Source organism: Furipterus horrens, unplaced genomic scaffold, assembly GCF_987537825.1.
Source record: "Furipterus horrens unplaced genomic scaffold, mFurHor1.1.pri manual_scaffold_7, whole genome shotgun sequence".
NCBI lineage: Eukaryota > Metazoa > Chordata > Mammalia > Chiroptera > Furipteridae > Furipterus > Furipterus horrens.
Window position 1 is genome coordinate 105,763,211 of NW_028327177.1, and position 26,088 is coordinate 105,789,298.

Sequence of the window (26,088 nt, forward strand, 5' to 3'; positions counted from 1 at the left end):
GAGACAGGCTCCGTGGCCACCCCAGCCTGCCCATGCAGTCCTGCCTCCCCAGGGAGGCGCCAGTCAGCCTGTGTGGTGAGAAAACACTCGTAACAAACCCAGAAGATCCACCAGCTCTGAGGGCAATGTGCCAGAGCTGCACACCATCTCATGTGATCCTCATAGCGACTCCACAAGCAGGAGGGTTTACTGGACCCATTTTACAGATGAGGAAACGGAGGCACAGAGAGATGAAATAATCTGCCCAGTGGTGGAACTGGATCTCTCCCACACCTCTCAGAGGAGGCTAGGAGGCTGAGGTGGAGGATCGGCTCCCTCCCTGTCTCTGGGCCCCATCTTTCTCAACTGTAAAATGGGGGACTGTGCCCACTCTCTAAGACCCCACTGAGCTCTGGAATGCTGGTTTCCAGATGACACATGTTAAATCATTCAGAGAAAAGAAACCCAAGACTTGCTCTGGTCGGTGTGGCTCAGTTAGTGGGGATCATCCCACAAAGCAAAAGGTCGTTGGTTCGATTCCCAGTCTGGTCACATTTCCTGAGTTGCGGGTTCAGTCCCCAGTTGGGGTGGGTACGAGAGGCAACCAATCGATGTTTCTCTCCCACATAGATGTTTCTCTCCCTCTCTTTCTCCCTCCCTTCCCTTCTCTCTAAAAATAAATAAATAAATCTTAAAAACAAACAAAAAACAAAACAGACTTCCGAATGGCCCATGAGAAATGGGCTGTGAGGGCCCTGGTGCCAGCAGGCTTCAGTGGACAGCCCTTCCCCACTGCCCTGGGCAGAGGTACCAGCTCCCGAGAGTCCAGGGAGGGCCTGAGCATCATTATCCCCATGGCAGAGGTGGAGCTAAGGAGTCTACTCCAAAAAAGGAAGGACGGAAAAGAGGGAGGGAGGGAGGGCAGGCAAGAACCTGAGGTTCAAAGAAGCAGGGGCTGCCTGAGGTCAGAGGGTGAAGGGCAGAGAACAGGGGCAGGGCTATGTCTGCCGTGCCACCTTAGTGGCCTCCCTGAGCTAGGAAGCCTGGAGCCCCCGTCCTGCCCTGGGTTCCCAGTGGGCCATGTCCTGCCTCCTTATACCTGAGAGCCTGACCTGCTGGGACCCTGAGAGAAGGGAGCTTCGAGGACCCTGGAGCAACGGGAGCCTTACTAAGAGCCCAGCCACCCTCCACCCCAGGGGCTTCCTGCTCTGCTCTGTTCCCACCGAAGCCTGGTCAGGGAAGGGTTCGGAAACATGATGAGCCATGTGTCACCTTAAGGTCACCAGCCAGAGAAAAAGGTGTCCAGAGATGTGATTTGAAGGCCTTCCAGGGGTCTTTTCTTCTTATTGTTAACCAGAGAGTGCATTGAGGGGAGCCTCAGGATCCAGCATCAAACCATACCTTGAGGGGATACCACCACCAATAATAACTAATGATCATGCTAATGACAGAAGCAGCCGCTATTCACACAGCTCTCACTGTGCGCCTGGACAGTTCTCAGCACTGTCCCAAATACTCCTCCCAGCAACCCTATGAAGTACGTGCTATCATTACACCCATTTTACAGACAGGAAATAGAGGCGCAGAACAGCAAAATGGTTTGCCCGAGATGGAATGTGCAGCACAAGAGGGCTCTAGTCGTCCAGACCTTTTGCTGACTGCTAGGCCAGAAACGTTGCCCACACACGCGCATTTCCTTGGGAGCAGTGCCTGGTGCAGAGCACAGGGGCCTTGGCTGAAGAAACAGCACGGCCAGGCCCAGGGAGGCCTCCTGAGCTGACCACAGTGTAGGCTAGTAGGTAGGAGCTGGTGTACAGCCCCCGCTGTACGAGAACACATAAGTTGCTGGCCCTCTCTGAGCCTCTGTCCTGTGCAGTCTCGTGTGTGAACCCCATGGAATTTTATGGAATGGAACCCACATGTTTTCAATCAGGTTTAATGGCTGCTGCCAGTACTACTTTGCAGCTGGCTGGAGACCCAGTGGCTCTGTCCCCGCAGCTCCTCCCTACCCGCAGGTAGGTGGCTGATGGGGTGGGGTGGGGCTGTGAATGAGGGTCAAGAGACCTCCCAGAGAGAATAATGTGGGATTACCTCTGAGGGCCCCATGACTCCCCTTGACCCTTGTAACCCATGGCTGCTTAACTGCTTGTACCCATTTTACTGAATAGAAGCAAGGCAGAAAGTGCTGGCGCAGCTTTGCCCTCCCCCAGGGCGAGCTAAACCTCCATGGGGGCACCTCGTGTCTCTGCTGCTGGCCTCCAGCCCCCACCACCCACCGCCAACTCTGGCTTGGTCTTTGGGGAACTCCCCCCAACCCCAGGCCTCTGGTTTGGGAAGACTTGATGCTACACCCTAGCCCCAGGGATGGGTGGGTGTCCCCGGCCACCCTACCCTCAGCAGTTGGTTCAGAGAGTGCCAGTTTGGCCAGTGAGACTCAACTATGGGACTTCTGCAGAACTTATGAAAGCTCTTCTTGTTTCCCAGGGCCACCAGGGGGATTGGGACCGGCCCAAAATGGCTGAGCCCATGGTGCTGCCAGGAAGGTCGGCCTGCCTGAGCATGGAGCCCACCCAGAGGGGTGGGAGGACCCAGACCATATTGTTGGAACCCCTGGATACAGTTGTACCTGCAGGTGATGACACCCCCCAGACTTTTCACTCACATGAGCCAATTAATTCTGTTGGGGTCGAGGCCAGTTTGAACTAGGGTTTCCCTACTTGCAACCAAAAGATGGAGGACTCCCTTATACCAAGCCAAACCATCGATGCCTCAGAAGGAAGCCAAGCAGCTTATTCCTTTGCTGGCGCAAGGTACAGGGCATGGCCTGCAGGCTCAGGAGACCAGGAACGGGGACAGACGCAGGGGCAGCAATGCGGGGAACCACAATAAACCCAATGTGAACTCAGCGTGTGCTGGTTCACAGAGGGCCTCACCTGTCCCTCAAAGATTCCCCATCTTCTCTACCAAGTTCAAGAGTAGAGAACTGATATCCTAATCAAGGGGAGCACTGATCAGCCCAAGGGCCCTGAACCGCCTCACCTGTTCCCCCTCCCTACCTTCCTCACCCCCATACTCCCCCTAAACTGCCCCCACATTCCTACCAAACCACTTTCCCCACTGGCTCCTAATGAAGCCGAACTTTATGGAGGTTTCCATGGGGGCCTCCCCACCAATGGAGCCCACCCTTCTATCTGCCAAACCGTCCTTGCTTCTAAGGCCTGAAGTCACACCTCCTTGAGGAAGCCATCCTCAGGGAGGCCATACCATCTCACAGACAACTGTAAGTGGAGGATGTGGCCACCTTCCTCCATGGAAAAGCTGGAACCCTGCTCCCAGCATCCCCTATGCCCGCACGTCCTTCCTCTGGGGCCCACTGGGAAATAGGGAAACGACCCAAGACTCAGACCCTAGCACCTGCCTTCCCAGGGACACCGCCTGGCCTTGCCCAAGACCATTGCACCTTCCCAGCTCCTGCGGGGTCCAGGAAGATGTTCAGACCCTGCCGCCCACCGCCCAACCAGAGGCCTGGCGCCTCTACAGCTAACTGGCACTCAATTAAACAGCAAATTAAGCATCAGTTCAGAGCCTCCCACAGGCTGAGAGAGGGGGCTGCCTCTTCTCCTGCTGGATTACCATAATCCTTTAAGACAGGCTCTCTCCCAGGTCCCCCATTGGGGGTGTGCAAGAGGCAGCCAATTGATCTTTCTCTCGCATATCATCGATGTGTCTCTCCCTCTCCTTCTCTTACCCTTTCCCTTCCCCTCTCTCTAAAAATAAATAAAATCTTAAAATAAAAAAAAAACAGGCCTGTGACCCTGCCCCAGCTCCTGATCCACAGAGCCACAGACTTGGGGGAGAGTGAGTTATGAGGGCACAGCCAAAGAAACACCTCAGGCCAGTGAGCTCCTGTGAATGTCAGGACCCGGCACAAAGTCCTCTGCCCAAAGAAGTCCTCCTGTCCCACCTAGCCTTTTAGTGAGCACCTACTATGTGCCAAGTAAGAAGTTAATGCCTTACAGGTGTAATGTCAGGTCCCCACTGTAGCCTTTGAAATAGGCTCCACTTCACAGATGGGGAAACAGGCAGAGAGGGCCAGTGGCTTGTCTAGAATCATACAGTTGCAACTCACAACCCAGGCCTCGGCTCACAATGGGGAGGGAAGAACTATGTCTAACTGGATCCTTTCCCAATGCCTAGTGTTGATTCAGGCATACAACAGGCATTTAATAAATGCTGAACGCACTGTGTTGGGTCTGGGTCCCGCTTGCCTCACCACTCCTCTAGGTTAGAGCACTGGAGGCTGGCTGCCAGCTCAAACGCTTCCCACTGTGCACAGTGCCCTGGACTGGGGGCTGGAAAATGTGGACCCCAAACAAGAGCAGGAGTCCTGGTCAGCCCAGGCTAGAAATCCCACGTCTAGTGAAGAGGCTTGGGGCCTCCCCTATGGTTCAGCCATGGCCTCCACTGGGCCTCTCCTAGCACTGGAAACCCACATTACTGCCTCACTGCTCTGAGTTATGGTACACATTGCTATTGCTGGACTCCTCTTTGGCAAAGCACTTCTGAGGCTCAGGTAGGAGGGGCTGAAATCAGAATATTCCAGGTGTGGGCCATGGCATGGTACCTGCTGTGGGCAGACAAGGCTTCGAGGCCTCCTGGTGAGGGTCTCTGAGCCCAGTGACAAGAGGCTAGGTCTGCTTCTTGGGATGCATGTCTAGAATGGGGTCCCAGTGCCCTCCTCCTGCTGGGAGCCAGGGCCCCTGGGGCATATTAACCACCTCAGCTATGCCATCTGGGAAATGGGTGGAAGCATTTTCCTTTCCTAGAGAGATAAGCTGTAGACAGGAGCTCAGGAGCTCGCCCTGGCCCCTTGCAGCCCAGATACAAGACAGAGGGCCCAGCAGTCAGGTCTGACAGGAGATGAGCTGTGGTCTCAGGACCCTGAGACCCCTGCCCCTGGTCCAGTTATCCCATCTGGCTGGGCATTACCACCCCAGCCAAAGTCTCAGGAATCCCTTTTGGTCATCCCTGGCACAAGGCTTGGGATGGCCTTTGAGACTCATTGGGCTAAGGTGAGAGGCCACCCTACAAATGAACACACCCCAGAAACAACCTACGAAAGGTACGTGGCATTTCCGTTTGTGTTTTTTCTGCTATTCCCCACTCTCTCAATACACCCGGCCCCAGAGTAATTGATTAAATCCAGCCATCCTGTAGCACTGGGAGGGCCTGGCCCACAGCCAGTGCAGAATCAGCCTGTGGAGCCCAAGGGACCAGCATGAGCAAAGCAAGAGAACCCGGAAGCATGTGGTTCCAGAGGCAGCGTGCCCTCTCAACCCAGGGGGAGCCAGGCGTCCTCTGCCCTGGGTTTCCAGTGCCAATGGGGAGACTGAGGCAGGGGCCTTTCAGCCCAGCTCCTTATTTGGGGAAACAGGGAGAACATGGGCTTAGAAAGAGGAGTTTGGATTCAAGGCCCAAGTCTGGTACTCCCTGACCCCCTAAGTTTGCTGAAAATGTTGAAGGTGAAATTAAAACCTAGCCAGTACTGGCACGATGTGTGGAAAGGAGCCCTCCTACTGCAGGTGAGAGCACAAATTGGCTTAGGCTTTCTGGAGGGCCGCTGAGCTAAAGGTGTAAAAAATCCGGCCACACTTTCACCCCAAAATGCCATTTTTAAGAATTGGTCTGCAGGGAGGAATCAAGGACGCGCATAGTGCCCTGACTATATTAGCACGTGAAAAAGAAACGCAAAGTGATCGGCATACACGATTGGTTCAATGCGCTGCTATGTGAAGAGCCCAGCACAGCTGTGAAATCTGGTGCCAAAGAAGAAAATTTAACGATGTGGAAATGTTCTCAACATATTAAATTTTTAAAAAGGTAATGAAACAGGGAAGGCAGAGGGCATCCCCCAGGGCTGGCTTACCGTGGGATTTGGTGAGGCCTCACACTGAGACTGATTGGAGACACAGGCATGCTGCTGGGTGCACCAGAAACAGGGCCACTGTGCTGACAGGCAGCTGGTACAACTGGAAGACACAGGGGCCCCTCAGATACTCAACTCACACCCTTCACTTCATCCCTGCCCCCTGCAACTGCAATCCAAGAGGCAGATCCCAGCACAAGGGAAGAATGTCTTTCTCATTATCAGAGCTACCAGGAAGGGCTGTGCACTTTGTAGGGTAGTGAGTTCCCCGCTGCAAGAGGTATGCAAGGAGGAAGTAGGCAACCAGGGCCTTTAGGAGACTTGATGAAGTTAATCAAAGCACTTCTCTCTACCCCTACCAGACTAGGTATTCACAGAGGACAGGCACTTGGGTGATACGTTTGTTGCCTGAATAAATGAGTTGGTGAGTCAATGACTGTGGGTCCTGTCTACTTCTAAGACACTCATTTTTCTTCCCAAGGCCTTCCTAAGAGCAAAAACCTCCTCCCACCACCCAGAAGTGAGCCCCCAACCCACTCACGCTGTGTGGGGATACACCTGTCCAATGCGACTGCAGTCGTAGATGGTGAAATTGGCCCTGACGATGTTTCGCCCATTGACCCTCACAGACATCTGCACAGTCACATGGTCTGGAATGAATCGGAGGAGCCAAGGAGAAGGACAAGGGTCAGAGGGTCTCCACTGGCATCAAAGGCTGTGACATCAGGACCTCCATGCCTGAGATCCACCATCACACCCCTAGGGACTGGGCATCTGCAGGTCCCCAGACAGTTGCCCCAACAGCCCAGTGAATAGAGAGCTTACCTTGGTGGGGCGGGAAGGGTGGGAACTGGGTCTTCGGTAAGAGGTTGCAGTAGGCGATCTGGTGGCCGAAAGCAGGGCCTGGGACCCGGGCCACAGTACGGATATTGTTCCCGTAGTCACAGGCCATCTCCATGCCACTGAGGCTGGGCAGACTGCCAGAAATCTGCAGGATCATACCCTGGAAGCAAGGGACCTTTAGCTGGGGATGAGGAGGCAGGCCCTCCTCTCACAGCCCCACCCCCAGCCTAGCAACCCTGGGAGAACCAATGGTGGGGTGCATGGCTAGGAGTCTACTTGCAGCCTTCACATGACCTCCTGGGCTTCAGTTTGCCCATCTGCAAAATGAAACTGATCTTACAGTAGCCACCCGGCCCATGACCTCTCTGACCCCATCCCCTAATACTCTTTCAAATCCGCCAGTCTTGTTCTTACCTCAGGGACTTTGCACTGTCAGTTCCCTCTACCCAGAGTACCCTTCCCAGATATCAGCTTGGCTCACCTACTTCCTACCTTTGCTCAAATGTCACCTTTGTGGTAAGCTCCCCATCCTGACCCAGTCTAAAATGTCAACATCCCCTGACTCCATCTTTACCCCTCCCTTCGTTCTGCTTTATTTTTCTCCATAGCACTTATCACCAACTTAACATTTTATCGTGCTTATTCTGTCTCACCCTGTGTGCGTGTCAGTCCCTCAGATGCCAGAGATTTGTCTATCTTGTTCACTGCTGTGCCCCCCAGAGTCTAAAACTGCTTTTGGCACATAGTAGGTACTCAATAATATCCTAAGTGAATAAATGGATGGATGGACAGATGGATGGACTAACCTATGCCCTGTCTGCTTGACAAGGAAAAGCATATGAAGAACTGTGACATGTAATAATGGAGAGGGGCAGGCAGAGGAGCCCCAGACCCCATCTGGCCCATCAGAACCATCACCTCCACACAGGTGACAAATGAGGACACCCACCCTCGAGAAATCAGAGGGCAGAGCTGGGAGGCCTTAGGCCTGTCTGTTCCTCTGCCCCAGCCCTCTGTCAGGGTCTGGAACCACCCCTGCTCCAACAATGCCTGCTATGGGTAGGGAGGGGGCTGAGTAGCTCTAGGCCCTCCTGGGCACAGGCGAGGGGAGATCCCTTGCCCCCATGCTACAGATTCATATGTTTCTGAGAAGGAGAAATAATAGTCTGGCACTTGGTGGCCCTTCCACCTCCTCCCTTGTTCTGGGGCCAGGAAAAGGCATAAAGGTGAGGTGGGGGTGGGGCTCATTCTCCTCCCATCCTACAACTTGCCCCTACTTTCTGGGACTCTGGGGCCTGCCCACTTGAGTTCAAATCCAAGTTCTGCTATGCCCTAGCTGAATGACCTTGAGCAAGACACTTTACCTCTGCGTGCTTCAATTTCCTCATCTGTAAAATGGGGATGTTAAAAGCACCTACTTCATAGAGTTGCGCGAAGCCTAACAGAGGAGAACATCATGCACACAGCATGTTCTGGCACTTGGTACATGCTCAGGGAAGCCTAGTCATTCTCCCTGTCTCACTCTTTGTCTCCAGGTCGCTGCGGCACCATGGGCAGGAGTCCCCACCTCTCAGGGCTTGGGTACCAGGTGAAGGGCAGCTCCCCACTCTGTATCCCCTCGAAGTGGGTTCTAGCTCCCCCGACTCACTGGGTACTCCTGGCGCACATTGATCTCAGCAGGCAGGACTGTCATGGTGGGACAGCGGCTGGGGCCCTCGCTGGCACTGGTCCAGAAGTGCTGCTGGCTGGAGCTGGCGCAGTCCCGCTGCAGGGTGCACCTGGAGCGGCAGGACACACGTCAGGACCCCAGTAGGCTCCTCCCCTGACACAGCCGCCCCAGCCCAGCCCCCGCCCAGGGGCCTCACCGTGTCTCCAGGGTGCACCAGCCGCAGTAGGCATCGGCCGCGCCCACGCAGTCCCCGCAGGTGGTGTGCACAGCACACACGGCGACTTTCACCCTAACCATCTGGAGGCAGAGGTAGGGGCCTAGCTCAGTGGGGCTGCTGGCCCCTCCCTGGGGACTCAGCCTGGTGAGGGCCATGAGAGACTGGGGAAACTGGGCTCAACATTAGTGGGGTAAACACGGGAACAAGGCTTCCCTGCAGAGGTAAAGGGTGAGCAGGCAAAGGAGGTGGGAAGGAAGTGCTCCTGGCAGGAAGAACACTGTATGCAAAGGCCAGACAAGCAAGACAGCTCAACTCACCGGGGGGGCTGGCCTTACCTGGTAGGACGTCATCAGATAAAGGTAACCAGGATCTGCTGGGTCAAACTGCATGACATGGTGCACGGGCTCCCCGTAGGCCACCGTCACCACCCGCCTGCTGACCACCTGCAAGCTCTCATTCAGGTTGATCTGGGGGAGGGGGGGATATGACTGTCAGGGTGATGGTGTGCCAGCAGAGTGCCCACAGCAGGGGGAGGCCAAACCCAGGGGAACTGCCACTGGGCAGAGGGGACCTGACCCAGGCTTGCGGGCTCAGCCTCCCCACCCGTTGGGCCCTTCCAGGATGGTGGGGAATCACAGACACGGAAGGGCAATGGGTCCGGCCTCTACACTTTTGCCTCTGCTGTGCTCCTACCAGGAACTCCCTCTGCTCCTCACCAGCACATCCCACCCAGTAAATATGTACAGGTGTTATAGTTATAAACATTCTCTGGGAGGCTGTTTGGCATCATGCCTAAGAGCAGAAACTTGGTCTTGGATCTGGCTTTGACATTTACAAACTGTATAAACAGACAACTCGTCCAAGGCGCTCTCCCTCTCTGAGCCTTACTCTCCTAGGCCAATGGGTCTAATGACAGTACCTGCCCTGCAGGGCTGTGGGAGCACTGGATGACAAGGTGCATGCAAAGTGCTAATGGGACCATACTGCTCATTCCTATCCCCTTACACCCATTTCACAGATGAGGATACTGAGGTACAGAAGGGCCGAGGGACTTAGCAAGAGTCAAAAAATGAAGATGCCTCAGGGTCATGATGCAGGCCTCAGCCTGTCTGACCCGAGTCCAAGGCAGGGGCTAGGGCATGGGGTCCAATGTCCAGGTAGGAGGGCAACCAGGACTAGCTGAGGTCTGGAAGCTTCTCTGGCTGAGGGCCCCTCTGTATGTCCTTCAGAGTCCCATCAAGCAGCTCTTTTTGGACTGGCCTCACACATTCCCAGCGTGCTGCCTTATCAAAGCCCCACCAGGCCCTGAGCTGGAACCAGCGGTTAATGCCTTCCTGGGGCTTCCTACTGCACAGCCCTCCTTGGTGGGCTCCCAAACCTTCAGCATCGCCTTCCTGATGATGTAATAAACTTGCCCTAGCATTCGAGACCCTGACAATCTGACCCCAAATTACTCTGCCAGCCTCATCTCCACCCACTCAACCCCGCTCACGAATTCCACTTCCAGGCCTTTGCCCCAGTGTGCTCCCTTCTGGAATCTCTCTCTCCCTCCCACCCACGTGCAAAAGAGGCCAAGCTCTGTTCTCCCAATATTTCCTCCAGAAAAGCTGCCCACGTGCCCTCTACACACCAAATTGACGTTCCTCCCTCCCCAGGTTCCCACAGGCTCTGCCCCAGCCCCTGAGACATCCCCAGCCCCAGATGGCCTCTTGGCAGAGCCTGTCCCAGGCAGCTTGGCCCAGGTTCAGTATGCTGCCCCCAACCCCACCCCCATGCATCCAGTAGACAGGCATTCAATTCATTTCTACTCCTTCAAATGTTCATTGAGCACCTACTGTGCTCCAGGGCCTGGGCTGGGTGTTATGACCTGAGCCCTGAGCTGGCAGGAGATAGAGTCTGCACAATGTAGGACAGCAGGTGAAGAGGCTGGGTTGAGGGGTAGTGTATGCTCTGGGCCAGCTGAGCCTGAAATCAACCCCAGCTCTTGCTTTGCGACTTCGGGGCAACTTTTCCCTCTCAGAGCTTCAATGTCCCCATCTGTGATATCGGAATCACGGCTCTGCCTCTTCTGTAGGACGGTGAAAGTTAAATGAGATAATGCCCGTGATGTGCCCTGCAAGACTGGGCAGACAGTCGGTCTCTACTAATTGCAGCTTCACGGACAGGAGGTGGGAGAGACTCCTTGCTTTTAACACACACAGGCATCATTACAGTAGACTGACCACAGTCCTGGGTGGTCTGGCTCATTTTCCCTGTAACAGACAAGGAAACTGAGGCTCACTCGGGGTGAGAAGCAACCAGACCCAGGTCACACAGCTAGGGGCAGCACAGCCAGGATCCAAATCCAAGCATCTGACCTCCAAACATGAACCCCACTGTCTAAGGATCTTCAACGGGGTACTCAAAGGCTGAGGACAACCCCCGCCTGGCCCTGCTCCCACACCTGGCATTTCCCCCATCCTATTAGTGGTCCAGAAAGGGTCGCAGGGCCAGGTGGGCTCCGATCACTGCCCCCCCACCCCCAGCCTGTGGCGTCTGCCTGGGCAGCTGAGGGAATTAAGATTATTAGATCTGAGTCAATTAGGCCAAGGCCTGGTGTATGCTCAAGCTATGCCAGGCAGTGACTTTCCCGACAGGCAGAGAATGGAGGGTGGCTGGGGGCAGGTCCAGGCCCTCACCTGAGGGCCTGATACAGGCCCGGTCCGTCCTGCCCCATAGTGGGAGTCAGGCTCCTCTCACCTTCCCAGCTCCAGGAATCTGGAGGCAGGTATTATTACCTCTGGAAGCCAGTCCCCTTGGTGGGGGGGGGGGGGGGGAGAGAAGGGGGCAGTGAGGGGTTCTTCAGAGGGTGGCAGGTAGGTTGGGGAAGGAAATGGGATGCAAGGCCCCACTTGCCAGAATGTGGCCTTCCCCCAGTCAAAGCCACACGACAGTCTCGAGAGAGCGCTTATAGGCCTTTACAGATGGGGAAACTGAGGCCCAGAAAGTATGTTGCCCAAGGTTAAACAGCCTGAAAGTGGTAGAGCCCAGAGACTTGAACTCAGCTCCATCTGCCTCAAAGCCCGAGTCCCAGAGACCCTGAGAGAGCAGCCAGCTCCCTGCCACTGGTTCCCTCCCCTGCATGACAGGACACTTATTGTCATGAGCAAGAGGGGAAGAAACAGACGTGAAAATGCTTTGTAAATTGTAAAGTGCTAGGTAAATCAGAAAAAATGAAGGCTAATATTGGACCTCAGCCTCCCCCTGACCCCCGCAGCCTCCTCCCCACCGCCCTACCTTGAGCAGCCGCCCGCTGACTGTGCCCAGGAAAACCACCGTGTAGTTGCTGACACTGGCCACGGCCACGGAGGAGAGACCTGGGGCTCGGAACATGGGCGTGGCCTTCAGAGGCTGCAGGATGGACAGCGGGTGCTGTAGGTGGGCAGCTCCACAGTCTAACTGCTCCGGCAGCAGCTGGAAGAGAAACAGCACCTTAGAACCTGGCTCCAGACCTTCTTTGGCCATCTGCCCGCACTGTGTGCACCTCAGGGTGCAGCAGCAGAGCCTGAAAGCCTTGCTCAGGTCCAGCTCTGGGCTGAGACCCAGACACAAGCAGGGTCCCTTCCTCAACTGCAGACTGACCCCTGACCTTGACTTTAGTCACGAAATTGTCCCAAGATGATGTTTCTGGTATGAAGGAACCATACAGGAGGAGTTGTGGGTAGGGGGTAAAAAGGGCTGGCAAGGGGACAAGGTCAAGGGCGCAGCAGCCAGGGAGGCTGGGACAGGATTAGGCCTCACACCCTTGGAGCTGCTCCAAGGCTGGTCACAGTCTGGCAGAGGAGGGGAGCCCACACCAGACCCATCCTCGGACTCAAGTGACCAGCTGACACCCACAGGCATCCCTCCTGCCTTGGCTGTGTCTCCACAGCAACCATGGGATTCTCTCCTCCCAGGTCCCCTGCTCTGCCCCCAGCATCCCCCACAAACTCCCAACAGCTCACGGGACTCCAGGTCGAGGCCTCCTCAGACTGAGTCCCTCCCCTCCCTTCAAGCACATCCCCTCATCTACACACTCCAGATGGGCAATGTGAGGCCAGGTCTGTCCCACCACACAGCCCCACCATCCACATCAGCCAAGTGCCACCCTGGGGAGCATGTTAGCCCTGCTTCACAGGAGCACAAGAGCTGTGGCCATTCCCTGGACTTGCTCCGCCTTCCCTGCCTTTCTCAGGATCTTGTTGGTCCTTTCAAAGTTTACAAAGTATGAAAATGGACCCTCAGGAAGCGCCTTTGAGAAGATAACTGTAAAACCATAAGGATGCAGACACAAGCGTGGCTCAGAAGAACAGACACGGGACACAACCTCATATCTGACAGGACTGAGCACGAAAATTACATAAATTACAGCACATTGTCCAGAAAAGCCACCCCCACCCCTCCAGCCACTACAAATCTGTATTAATATCAACAGAAAAGACATCTGGTTGAGAAAAGTCATAGGACGCCATGGGGCCATTTTGATAAAACAGATTCATAAACAACAAAGCAAAAGTCACAACAGTAGACATAGTAACAGGCCAGGTTTACTGGAAACAGACAGTGGATGAGGCCCAGGCATCAACTCCCTGAATCCTGGAAGCCCTATGAGGTCACTTCTCCCAGATGGGGAAACTGAGGCTCCGAGGGGTAGGGCCTGCTCGAGATAACCAGCTGCCATGCCATGCATCTAGGACAGAAGCTGGCAGCAGACTTGAGCTCACAGTGGCCTCCAGATGCCAGGATGTGGGCCTCAGAGGCTCTGAAGAGACACTCAGAAGTCATCAGAATTTAGCATTGAAACTGGCTTTAAGGTGCAGCTTTAGTGAGGCTTTTTATTTTTCCTTATCTGTACTGTTTGCAAATATAAACCATTGACTATGTGCCTCTGTGGTGTTTGCACAAAAGCTCAGCTGGTTTTCAAAACAACAAATACTGAGTCCTTGTCCTTGAGCTAATAAACATAGCTGTGGCCTGATGGGTTTCTGGGGGGTGCGGGGCAGGGGAGGCTGTTTCCCAGCACAACCCTACAGATGGGGTGCCCTGGGCAAAAATCCAGGAATGTGGTAGTCTGCCATGGGATGGCTGGGGGTGACCTAAGCAAGTCACTTCTCTGAGCCTCAGTATACTCCACTATAAAATGGGTCCATCTAGAGCACTTGCTCAAAGAGGCTGGGATGAGATAATTCATTGTAAGGCACTCACACAGGCACTCACACAGCCTGTGGTCAATGCTCCAGGAGTGTTAGCTGATACTATTGCTGTTTCCAATACAACTGTCACTACAATTATTATTGCAAAGTGGAGTCAGGGGCTGATTCACCCTACCTCAAAAGCTCTGGAACCTGACTGCCTCTGACTCCCTTAAGGTGGCCGTCCTCTCACCCAGGAGGCTCTCCAGGCCCCCTCTTCTCTGGGTTTACTATTGTCCCCCACATTACCCCCTGAACATAGCTGCCAGGTGAGCCCTTTAACACCCTCCAATGGTGACACACAGAATAAAGCCTGAATCCTGAATCCTCCCATCAGGGCCCTGGGACCTTCAAGTCCATCGCACGGCAGCCACGCTGGCCTCATTTGTTTCTCCAACACTCCATGCTGGGCCCTCCTCAGGGCCTTTGCCCTTGTTGTTCCCTCTGCCTGAAGTGCCATTCCCCAGACTGTCATATATGGTTGATCCTTGAACAACAGAGTGGTGAGGGGCACCGACCCCTGTGTGGTTGAAAACCCATGTATAACTTTTAACTCCCCAGTCGTCCCCAGGTGTCAGAGGGGGATTGGTTCCAGGACCCCCTGCAGATACCAAAATCTGAGAATGCTCAAGCCTCTTCTATAAAATGGCATAGAATAATGCAGTCTGTCCTCCACATCCACGGACTCCCAACCGCAGATAGAAAATAGAGTTTTTGATCCATGGCTGGTTGAATCTGTGGATAAGAAACCTGGGGATACAGAGAGCCAACTGTGTATTTTGTAAAATCTGTGTATAAGTGAACCTCAGTGATTCAAGCCCGTGTTGTTCAAGGATACACTGTAATTGGCTCCCTCTCGTTCTTCAGCTTCAGACCTACCCTGCCTGACTCCATCCTGTGTGTGTGCCCAAACTGGGGGCAGCCCTGGAAAGAGGGTGCAGCACCATCTCCCCAGCTGCGTCTCCCAGGCCCAGGCCCACCCCTCAGCAACCCTGCAGCCTCAGCGAGGAGGTGAGGTGGCCTCTGTCTGCTCTCAGGCCTCGAGTCTGGTCATGAGGGAGGCTTTTCGTAGGGGTTATGTAACTTGTCTTCGCTGAATGTGGATTACTTGCGTCATTAAACAATAAGTTGTTTTAAAATTAAAATCGTAAACCTTTGCCCAGAGGACGTGACTTTCCTCCCTGAGCTCTGCGAGGCATGGGAAGGAAGGGAGACCTGGGAGGCCCCGATGTCACCTTTGGGGTTTTCTGCCCTGGGTTCTGCAGTGCCAGCTCAGGTGGGGGGTCCTGGGAAAAGCCAAACAGGCGCCCAGCTCTGGGTGATTTGTGGGCCAGAGCAACAGAGGATGAGGGGGGAGCATGCTGGGAATTCGGTTCTTGCCTGCCTGCCCTGACGTTCACAAGCCATTAATTCTGTGCTGAAGGAATTTTCTAAAAAGCCTTTCCTCCAACTATTTTTTTTCTCATCCTAAAAATAAAATTTAAAAAAAAGTGTCTTAAAAGGAGAAGTAACTCGTCGGCAGCTCCGAATGATCTGTGCTCTGAGGGGGAAGCTGACTCCCCAACCACCAGGGGAAATCACAAGGCTTTGAACTGGCTCAAGAATGGAAGCTGGGCAGGCAGGAAATGCCTCCCTGGTTGGGGGAGGGGGCTGCAAGCCCAGGAAATGGGGACAGTGGGCTTGGGGACCAGGCAGCCACCCCAAGGGTAGCCTCAGCCGAACTTGGTCTCCTGGGGCAGTCAGCTCCACAGGCCCCAAATACTGCCCCGACCAAATGACACTGCTTGAAGTTCCTCCACAATGCCGGCCTTCCTCCAAGTCGCACTCAGGGTAGGTCCCTCAGGACCAGTAATTCCCCTGAGAGTAGGGGGAGAGCTGGATTGTCACAGCAGCTCCCTCCAACCCACAAGGATCACCTTTCCAAGAGCAAAACTGGTTAACCCCTACCTGACCAAAACCTTAGTCTAGCCCCCACCTGCCCCCAGGATCAAGCCTGGCACTTAAGGCCTTTGTGATCTGGCTCCTGCCAACGGCTCAGGCCCCCAGTCTCCCTTCTTTCCTCTGCCCCACCCCTGCCCGACCACACCGATGGCTACAATTCCTCAAATGTGGTCACATTTTCCTGCCAGGGCTTCTGAACCTTCCTAATGTTGTCTCCTCAGCAGCCAGTGCTCTTCCCACACCTCTGAGCCACTCACCCTTCCCCTGGCCCTTGGGTCTCCTAGCCTTAACCCACGCTGTTCCCTTTGCCAGGCACGCCAGGGCAGTAAGTTTTTAGTCAGTCTTCCAAGTGTGGCTCCAAAACACCTCCTTTCCCCTGTGCGGGCTCTGCGCTGACCACCACTTTCACGTACCGTGGCAGCACAAGCACGCGCTTCTCCATGGCAGAGCTCAGCTCTGGGGTGTTTATGAAAGAAAGAAAACTGACGCTGACTTCAGTGTGAACAACTGTATTCGTCCATTTCCTTTCCAAGCAGAGACCCTGAGAGCAACACTGCCAGGCAGAGTGCTGGAGAACTAAGGGGAACTGTGGGTCGATCGTATGCCTACTCTGCATGTGGCAGCACAGGTGGGCAGGTGCTCAGGCCCACGCAATACCTGGCTGCTAGTTTTGATTCCTCTAAGGACTTCAGTTTGCCCCTCTGTAAAATGGGATGAGCAACAGGCTCTGGTTTCAACTCCTTTCTGAGAGCAGGATGCAACATGTCCCCAACAGCTGGCTGCGTCCTGGGGCCAAAGCTCAGTTCTGCTCCACTCTCCCACTAAAACTCTGACAAACTGATTTCACTACTTACTGTCCTTGTGCTGACCTTCTTTCCCCAGGAGCCCAGCTCCTTAGGCCTCCCACGTCCTGCCCACAGACCCCACCAAACCTCAGTCCTGCTCCGTCCCAGGTAGAGACTACATTGGCTGTTGGGACTTTGTGTATCCTCCTGCCTCAGGTTTTTTATTGTTATTGAACTGTGATCTTGGGCAAATGAGGTAGGAGCAGAAAGCACACTTTTGGGTATTAAGTGGCTGACTGCGGACAGCCCACCACTCACCACTCCTGGGCTGGAGGTTGGGTGGGCACCTTCCCACTCACTGTCCACAGCAGCCAAAGGGAACCTTTAAAACTGTGAAGCACGAGATGCAAAGAGGGATCCTGGAAAAGTAAAAGGACATTCGTGGAGTAAAATCTGAACTTTAGTTGAGGGAGAAGTACCTATGCTAGTTTCTGAGTTAGAAAAATGTCCCATGATAATGAAAGACCTTAGCAATGGGAAAACTGAGGGAGGGGTATGCAGGAACTATCTTTGTGACTTTCCTATAAATCTAAAATTATTCCAAAATTTAAAATTTAAAATTTAAAACAAACAAACAAACAAAAAAACCACTGATCAGGTTGTACCCCTTCACAGCTCAACAGCCTTCAGTGACTCCCAAGTGCCCTCAACATAAACCCTAACTTTGCTCCTGGGCCGTTAAGGCCCTTCTGGATCTGGCCAGCCTCTCTTGCTTCCCTCAACACAGTGCACCCGCCAACTCCTCTCCCTCAGCCTGGACAGCTGAGGGGGGGTCAGGAGGGGCCCAGAGAGAGGACTAGAGGAGGAGCCAGCAGGAACTAGGCAGGGTACAGTGTAATAAGGGTCTGTCCATCTGCAAGAGGCCTCAAAAGTCAGGCGTAGACAAAATGGCCTGGATTGTTGCTTCCTGCAAAGCCCAATCAAGTATCTCCTCCCCCACACTTATTCAGAAGCTCTTAAGTTAAAGGGGAAGTGTTCTCAAGGTCACCCAAGTGCACATGGTCAGGTGTGGATTTGAAGCCACACCTATGATTCCCAAACCCAAGCTCCACCCTAGCACTTCAGTCTGTGGGGCCTCTCTAAACACTGCAACTACTGGGCTATGGGTCCACTGAGCTGGCATCTACACTGAGGGTAAACTGAGGCATGGAAAAAGCCATGGCCTACTGTTTGCTGGCCCTGGGAGGGGTCAGGATGCACTCCATTCTGGGGGGCCTCTATCAATGGCCCCCATCAAGGAAGAAGCCACCTGCTGCCCAGAGAGGAAATACCAGCACCTCCCTGTGGGTGATCAAGATGCCGTCTTCCTGGAGGGGCCAGGAGAGGATGGCCAACAGGCCCGAAAACAACAGGAGACCTAGTCCTGAGCTGGAGAGGAAAAGCAAAATCTTAGGGAAACCAAGGCATAAAGAGGGCCAGAGGCTTCCTCAGGACACACAGCGTAGTAATTCCCCACCTTGCCCCAGGCTGCCTGAATCAGGCAGGATTAACTGACAAATGGCAATGGACACAGAAGTTCAGGCAGACGCTTCCAGAGCTTCAGAGAAGCCTGCCTCAGTTTCCCCAAACCCCTCTCTGGAGGAGGCAGGTCACCCAGCCCCAGGGTACTGAGTTCATGTGGGCCAGCTGGGCACCACCTGAAAAGGCTGTGTGACCCAGTTGGCAGGCAGCCCTGAACATGCAATGCCTACCCTGCACAATTGACACTCCAGGCCGTGCCGTCAGGTTGGGCACAGTCTGCAGGGATAGCTCCTAGGCTGAGCTCAGAGGCCTGGCCGTATTGGGATGGGTGGCGGCGCACACACTCTTGTGTCCCCATCCAGACAGAAGCTGAGGCTCCTCGTGTGCCAAGCTTCATAGTTCGTCACACAGTGGGGTGCACCACCCTACCTGAGCCTCAGTCTCCTCATCTGGAAAGTAGGGAGATTAACAGCAGCTCCCATAACAAATGTTCCCAGTTAGCTCTGCAGGCCGCCGGGCAGAAGCACGAGGACAGGGGAGCAGAGGCCCCAGGGCTGGCCACTCTGCCACTTCCCAAAGTCAAGCATCTGGGGCTGGATCAGCAGTGCCGCCGGATATTGGGAGCCAGGCCGAGGCCTGCTCCACTCAGGGCCTGCCTGGGAACTACGGCCACAGCCGCTGACTCAAGCAGCCATTGTTTTGTTAGCTGGACGTGGCCCCCTAGACACCCAGCTCCCCCTTCTCGAAGCTGTTTCTCATTCCAGCCCAGCCCAGCCCCATTTGCAGCTCCCCTCCTCTCCACGTCCCAGAGGACAACATTGTGGGATGGGCAGCCAGCGACTCTTCCCCGGCCTCAGTGAAAAGTCATTCCCTCCCACCAGCTCTAATGGGGGGTGGAGTGGCAGAGTGCTGTGGCTCTGGCCACAGTTTCTGTCCCAGCTTCTCCCATAGCGGGGATGCAGGCCAGGAGGAGCTGAGAGCTACAGGCCGCCTTCCTCCTCCTGGGGCTGAAGGGCCCTGGAGACTGGATCCCACACCTTCCTCCCCTAGGGTGCTGCCTTTGGGCCCAGCGTCATCATACAAGTGCTTGTGGGCACAGCTGAGAGGACAGGGCTTGGGCCCCCAGCAAAGATCTTGGCCTGGTCCCATGTCCTGGTGACATGGAGGTGACACTTTAGGTCCCTCTCTCTAGTTGCCCAGATGCCCATTCAGAGACCAACCCCAAGTGGGAAAGTGACAGCTTTATAATAATAACAATACAGTAGTATCAACAATATGACAGTAATAATCAGCCACTGTTTACTCTGTGTAGATCTCTCTCCCTGTATTGTTGTTAGTAGTTGATGCTACTTACAGCAAAGGTAACTGGGGCACAGAGAAGTGAACTGACTTGCCCAAAGTCACACAACCATTATGTCCAAATGGGAATCTCAAACCTAGGTAGGCAGGCCCCAGAGTCCCCACCTTTCACCACAGCCTCCCATCCACCGCTCTGCAGAGCACTGCCAACAGCTGCTGGGAGCGTGGCCACTTGAAGCTGGGAAACCTGAGGCCCACCAAGGAGATGGCCACTTCTGGGGGGCTCAGTCACCTCAGACACAAACGGTGGACATGTTCTGAGAGGGGTATGGGGTGCAGGGGTGAATGCTGATCCCCATTTAGCTCCTTTGCCCAGACTGGCCTCCACTTCAAGGCCTCTGCCCACTGCCCCCCCATTATTTACCGATCAGAGCAGAAAGTGCTACATGATTAATGCCCCACTGGGGCCTCGCAGGGCCTCGTAATGGAGCTTAGAGCTTCCTCCCTCCTCCAGCACGTGATTTATCGTGTTTCAGGGTAAAAGACAGTGGGCTGGGTGGGGAGAGCCATGCCGGCCCAGAGATGGGCAGACCCAGGTGGCATCAGGTTATCAGTGGGAGAGTGGACAGTGCAGGGTCCGTCCTGGTGACGTGTGGGGTCTGCCCTGGCCCAAACACAGGTTTTGGAAGGAAGAAAACAGCCAAACTCTGGGGGTAGTAGCCAGGATCCAAATCCATGTGGCTGGCGCCAAGAGACTTTCCTGGCCTGTCCCCATGCGGGGACCTGGTTTCCATGGCAATGCCTATACCACTGTCAGAGCTGGAGAGGCCCTGGGGAATCACCTGGTCCAGCCGCCTTGAGGCTTTGAAGAGAGTCTCCTGTTTCTGCCAGTACCAGGCAGAACTAATTCAGGGCCAGCACCCATGGGTCCCTTCAAGAAACAGATTAACTATGTGTCACCCTTCCCCCAAATTCTTGCTGGCTCTCCGCAGCCCACAGGACAGCATCCAAATCCTTGGCCTACACCCCAGACCCCACACACTCTCAGCTCCATCTCCGACTGCTCCCCAAGCCATGCTGCCCCACACGTCTGGGCCCCTGCCCTTGCTGTGTCCTCGGCCTGAATGCCTTCCCTGGCCCCCTCTGTCAGTCCTGCTCCGACATCACCGTCTTCCAGGAAGCCTTCCCTGATTTCCTCAGATGAGGCTGGACAGTGTGCAGCCCTGGCTATAGCACGTCTTCTGTCACAATCTCCTCCCTGACCATCTGGGGGCTCGTGGAGGGTAGAGACAGGATCTGATTCATCCCTTTTCGTGGGGTGCCATTTAACAAAGCTGAGCCCACCCATACTGCCACACTTCAGAGCACCCTCCACCAGGATGACGGATGGGCGGGACATGTTGCCCAGAGGTGCTGGGCTTTGGTGGGTGAAGGTGGAGAAAGCAGCAGTCATGGGGAACAGGAGTCCCCACCTGGGGGGGTCTGACCCCAGCTTGGGACCATGCTGGACACTAGGGCCGCGCAGCTCTGCAGGCCCCACGAGAAAGGTCTCACCACTCCCCACAGCAGCTCCAGTGGGGGCAGAACTTCCCTGGGTCTCAGTTTCTCCACCTGCAAGAGGGACCCATTCACCCCTGCCCACTGTGACCTCAGGGCCTCTATGGCTCACACCCTAGTGGTCAGTGTTTTCAGAGGAACCAGGGAGTAAAGGTAATAAACACAGACTCTGGAGCCAGACACTGGGTCCACCTTTTGCCCAATGTGTGACCTTAGGCAAGTCACTTAAGTCTCTGGACCTCTGGTTCCCCTTTTTGTAGACTGGGGATAACACTCAATTCATTCCGCATCTGGGTGGGTGGTAAAAGACATACGTCAGGTAAAGGGTTTTGCAAAGTGCCCAACGCAGAGTAAGTTCCCAAGAAACAACAACAATAGGAATAATAATGATACTGATAGGAGCAGTTCTGGTGATGGGGGGGGGGGGGCTTCCTTGCCAACCCCCCCCCTCCCCATGGCCCAACTCAGATTGGGAAACTGAGGTCCAGAAAGGGAAAGGGACCCCTCATTCCCGGGGCTCAGGCCCTCGGGCTCCTTCCATATACACCACATCTTCCTCCCTGCAGCAGCCAGAAACCAGGGCAGCCGACATCCTTCATCTCCATGAAAACCAGCAGCTGTGTGCAGGCAAAGCGAACTCTTGGAGACAGTGCTTCTGCAGGGCTAACACCGATTCACGGGGCCTCCGCCGGACGCCAGCTGCCCCTTCTTCCTTTTGCGGAGCCCTCTTTACAGACTGGGAAATACAGGCCCACAGAAGGTTAGTGACATGCCCAAGGCCACAGCAAGGAAGGTGCTGAGCCAAGATTTGAATCAAGGGAGTTGGCACCAGGGTCCATCACTCACCCACCACTCTGGGCCTGCCTGGGTGTGGCAGGTCTTCACTGCGGGCATGGCCAGGGCCGTAACCGATCCACCGTCCACCCACCAGACAGTGAGGTGCTGCCCTGAAGGAAAGGAGAAAGGCTGCCCACCCAGCCCCAGTCCCCAGCATGGTCTGTACCAGGTAGGGCTGGGTCAGTGTTGAAGGGGTATGACAAGTCATCATCCAAATTGACCACATCCCTCATTCCCACACCAAAAAGGCCAGGGCTCCTGCCTTCCAGAATCCAGACAATTCCATTTTCAGAGATGAATGCAACGAGGCACTCCCCTGCCTCTCCCACTTCCACAGGAGGCCCCATCAGCCACAGCCCCCCACTTTCAGCCTAGCTTCTGCAGATGCCTAGCCAGCTGCACCCCACTCGGGATCTGAGTCACAGCAGTATCAGTTCCAGCTCCATCCGGGGCCTGCTTGGAGGTGCTATCACAGAAGGGAGGTTTGTACAAAGGGCTCCACCCAAATCTCCATGGGGGTGGGGGTAGCTGCAGAACTCACAGCAGAGCGCTCACAGCTAACACCAGCCAGCACCCAGTGTGGACTCTGCAGTCAGACAGCCAGTGTGCAGATCCCCACTCCTGCTAATCAGCTGTGTGGCCCTGGGCCTCAGTTTTCCCAGGTATAAACTGGGAAACACAGCACTTCTTGTGTCAAGAGGGCAGTGGGGAGTGGGGTTGTGAGAGCAAAGGCCTTGGTGTTTGTGTAGGGCTGGCACAGTATCCCTGCTCAGAACTCAGAGCTCAGCCCCAGAGAACCAAGAGGGTGCCTGCCCTCCGCTCACCACTCAGGCCAGCCAGAAGGTCCGTGTCTGCCCATCAACGGCAGTGACAGCCAGCCCACTATTCCCATCTCAGCCTCTGCTCTCCTGCCTCTGAGCTTGCTGGGGCCCCCACAGCACTAGACACGCCCTCACCTCACCCCTCCACCTGGCCCACCCCTGCTCACCTTCATGGCCTGGTTTGAACCTCTAAAGCAGCAGTTCTCAATCTGTGGGTCACGACCCCTTTGGGGGTCGAATGACCCTTTCACAGGGGTTGCCTACGACCATCAGAAAACACATATAATTACATATTGTTTTTGTGATTAATCACTATGCTTTAATTATGTTCAACTTGTAACAATGAAAATACATCCTGCATATCAGATAGTTAATTACGATTCATAACAGTAGCAAAATTACAGTTATGAAGTAGCAACAAAAATAATTTTATGGCTGGGGGTCACCACAACATGAGGAACTGTATTAAAGGGTCAGGGACTTAGGAAGGTTGAAAACCACTGCCCTACAGCATCCTCCCTCCTCTGAGCACTCCTACCCTGCTGGCTGTTCCACACACTGAACACACTTTTCTCTGATATAATTTTTTCCTCCTGGTACTAATACCATTTCCTGCATGTGAGATTTTAATCTGCCCACATCCTGGCCAGTTTTACAATGAGAAAGCATGAGACCCAAAGGGTAAATAGTATAATTTACCCTGGGTCCCACAGCAGGCAGGGAGCAGAACAGAACTCAATGTCAGCTTTACCCTCACCTACCTGGAAATCCAGATGATGATATTCCCAGGGTGGGGAGGAATGTTCACAGTCTCCTGGCCCAAGCCATGTCTGTCTCTAGGTTAGAAAGTCATCCTGGCCAGCCCATGGGAATCCCTTCTCCTAAGTCCTGCCAAGTGTCTCTGCTTATACCCTTGGCCACGGGAGCTCACTCTCAGCCCCATCCCAATTCCAAATATGAAGCCCATCTTGGAAGCTCTGTCTCTCTCCACCACCACCCAGCATTTCATCCCCTAAATTGGTTCAGAAAACGCCTTCTTGACAACGAGCACCCACCCACCACATGCCAGTTTAAAACCGCCTAAGGGTTTTTTTTTCACCTTTACTATAAAAAGACACCTTGTAAATGCAGCACTGACATTTCCCTGTCAGTTTTCTTTTTGATCTAAAAACACAGGAATAATGGTCATTCAAAGGTGAGGGTGGAGGAGATCAGGGAAGGAAGGAAGACTCAGCATGCCCTTGCCTTGCCGGGTTACCCTGTGCCTCAGTTTCCCCCCTTGATAGCTGCGGCAACCTCCCAACTCATGTTCACCTGAAACATGAGGTGAGGAGAGGGATCGATGCTACACTCAATGAATATTAATTTCCTCACTTTCTCTCTCAAAATAGTCCAATAGCCCCCAAAATGTTAAAAACCATCAGAGTCAAAGTTGGGGCCCTCTGAGGGCTGGGGGAAAACCAGAGTTCCCTGTCTCTGACCTCACACCTCAGCAGCTTCTCCCTTCTCTGCCAAATTCCTGGATTGAAGGTGACAGCAGGTGCTGAGACTTCACGGTCTACAAGGTGGAGAGTGAGGGACAAGGCCTGCAGGGTGGGGAGCTGGGATGTCTGAGGCCACCCCGACAGAGGCTATGGGGTTGAGAGGCCCCAAAACAACTGCCAAAAGCTGGGTTTCCAGAGGCCTGGACAAGCCACCTCTCTTGCCTGGAGGTCAGATGTCCCTGAAGAACAGATCGAAGAATGAGGTGCTGTCCCCTAGCCCAATGGCACCAACTTCCATCTGATGCTGGGGCCAGACTGGGCAGCTTCCTTCCCCTCCATCCTGGCCCTCCCCACATCTGGGGTTACATCCTGGCAGATGAACTTGTTCCGAGCCCACTGCTTCCCTCCATGCCCCCCACCAGCGGAGAACAAGGCCTGCCCTGCCCACCCGCCCGCACTGCTGGCCCCAGCAGCCACCACAGTGAGTGCTCAAGAAATATTTGCGAACAAATGAGTGAACCCCCTGCCTGGCAGATGGCACCAGCCTCCCAACTACTCTCCCTGCCCCTCATCCTTCCTTCCCACCAGCCACCTAGAGACTTTTTAAAAATAATAGCATTAAAAATAATCATAGTAATTGCAAGCACGTGTGCCCACCACTCTACTAAGAACGTCACATGTATTATCTCACTGAATCCCCACCACAGTCCTGAGAGGTAGGTACCTTTATTATCATTCCCCTTCCACAAAGGAAGACGTGAAGATGCTCATTCAGATCCTATCACTCCTCTGGCTAAAACCCTTCATGGTTGGCTCTCCCTGTCCCCAGGATACAGTCTCGATTCTGTAATCTGGCCAACCTGCACCCCGCAGGCCCCACCCACCTCCCTTCAGGTGCTCTAGCCCACCTTGCAATGTCCTCTCTCCTCCCTCCAGGCATTTGCACAGGCTGTTACCTCTGCCTGGACCATTTCCTCTTCTCCTGTCGGCCTCATGTAGCTAACTCCAGCTCATCCATCCACCTCAGCTCTGATACCACTCTCCCAGGGAAGCCTTGGTACCTCTCTCCTGGCTCCCTCATCCCCCTGGGCTGTAAGGGCTGGCTACATGTCAGTCTCTGCTTGCCTGCGTGGTCCTCAAGAGCAGAAACTGAGTCACCATTGGCTACCAGTGCACAGCATGGGGCTGGGCACATAGTAGGGGCTTAGGAAATGTTTATTGAGACTTCTATCTGGTGCTAGAGGTGGGAGATGGTAGAGTTTTCACTGCTGCAGAAGAAGCCAAATAGGCCACTCTGCTGTTCAGGACCAAGCCCAGACCTATGCCAACACTGTCCCCTGGCGTAATAACAACAACAACAACAGTCCTCTACCAGGTGCTTACTGTGTGCCAGGTACAAAGTGTTTTATATTAATTAATTCATTTAGTTTATTATTTCCACTTTACAGATAAGGAGACTGAAGCTCAGAAAGGTTAAGTCTCTTGCCAAGGCCACACAGCTGGGAAGTGACAGAGTAGGGTTTCAACCCAGGGTGTAAAGTCCATGTTCTTAACCTGTAACTGGAAGGCTGGCAACAGCATAGAGCAAGAATAATGACCCCTTCCCCACCCACAACTTAGGGCCTTGGACACATCTGGGAGACCCTGCCCAGAGGCACTGGCCTCTGACCATAGCTGGGTACAGGGATGGGGAGGACACAGGGAGAGTGGCTGAGCAGGGCTGAGAATCTGCCCCACCTTGGGGTAGGCAGGAGGCCCTTGGCCACTCCGTCCCTGGGGCTGTGTCCCTGGAGAGGCCCTGCTCCCCTAAGAAGAAGGAAGCCCCTGCCCTCTTCAGCAGAATGAGTCACTGCACCAGGCCAGGCTGAAAATAAGGGACCTTGGGAACCAGGACAGTTCCTGCCAGAGGGGGAGGGGAAGACTGTGGAGGCCCCAAGGGGCAGACTCGCCAAGGGCCTGGATAGACACACGGCCTGGAAAGGTCAAGGAAGGCTCTGGC

The 26,088-nt window shown here is 54.4% G+C and overlaps 1 protein-coding gene across 1 annotated transcript in view; it reads right to left on the reverse strand.

Moving 5' to 3' along the window:
- PLXND1 (plexin D1) overlaps positions 1–26,088 on the reverse strand; it is a 51,329-nt gene that overhangs the window by 22,685 nt on the left and 2,556 nt on the right. The window contains exons 2-8 of the mRNA XM_090284208.1: positions 11,911–12,087; positions 8,970–9,101; positions 8,614–8,714; positions 8,397–8,526; positions 6,731–6,908; positions 6,447–6,555; positions 5,906–6,008 (exon numbers count right to left, since the gene is read on the reverse strand). Coding sequence (XP_090140334.1) covers positions 5,906–6,008; positions 6,447–6,555; positions 6,731–6,908; positions 8,397–8,526; positions 8,614–8,714; positions 8,970–9,101; positions 11,911–12,087 — 930 coding nt within the window. The remainder of the gene's footprint in view (positions 1–5,905; positions 6,009–6,446; positions 6,556–6,730; positions 6,909–8,396; positions 8,527–8,613; positions 8,715–8,969; positions 9,102–11,910; positions 12,088–26,088) is intronic.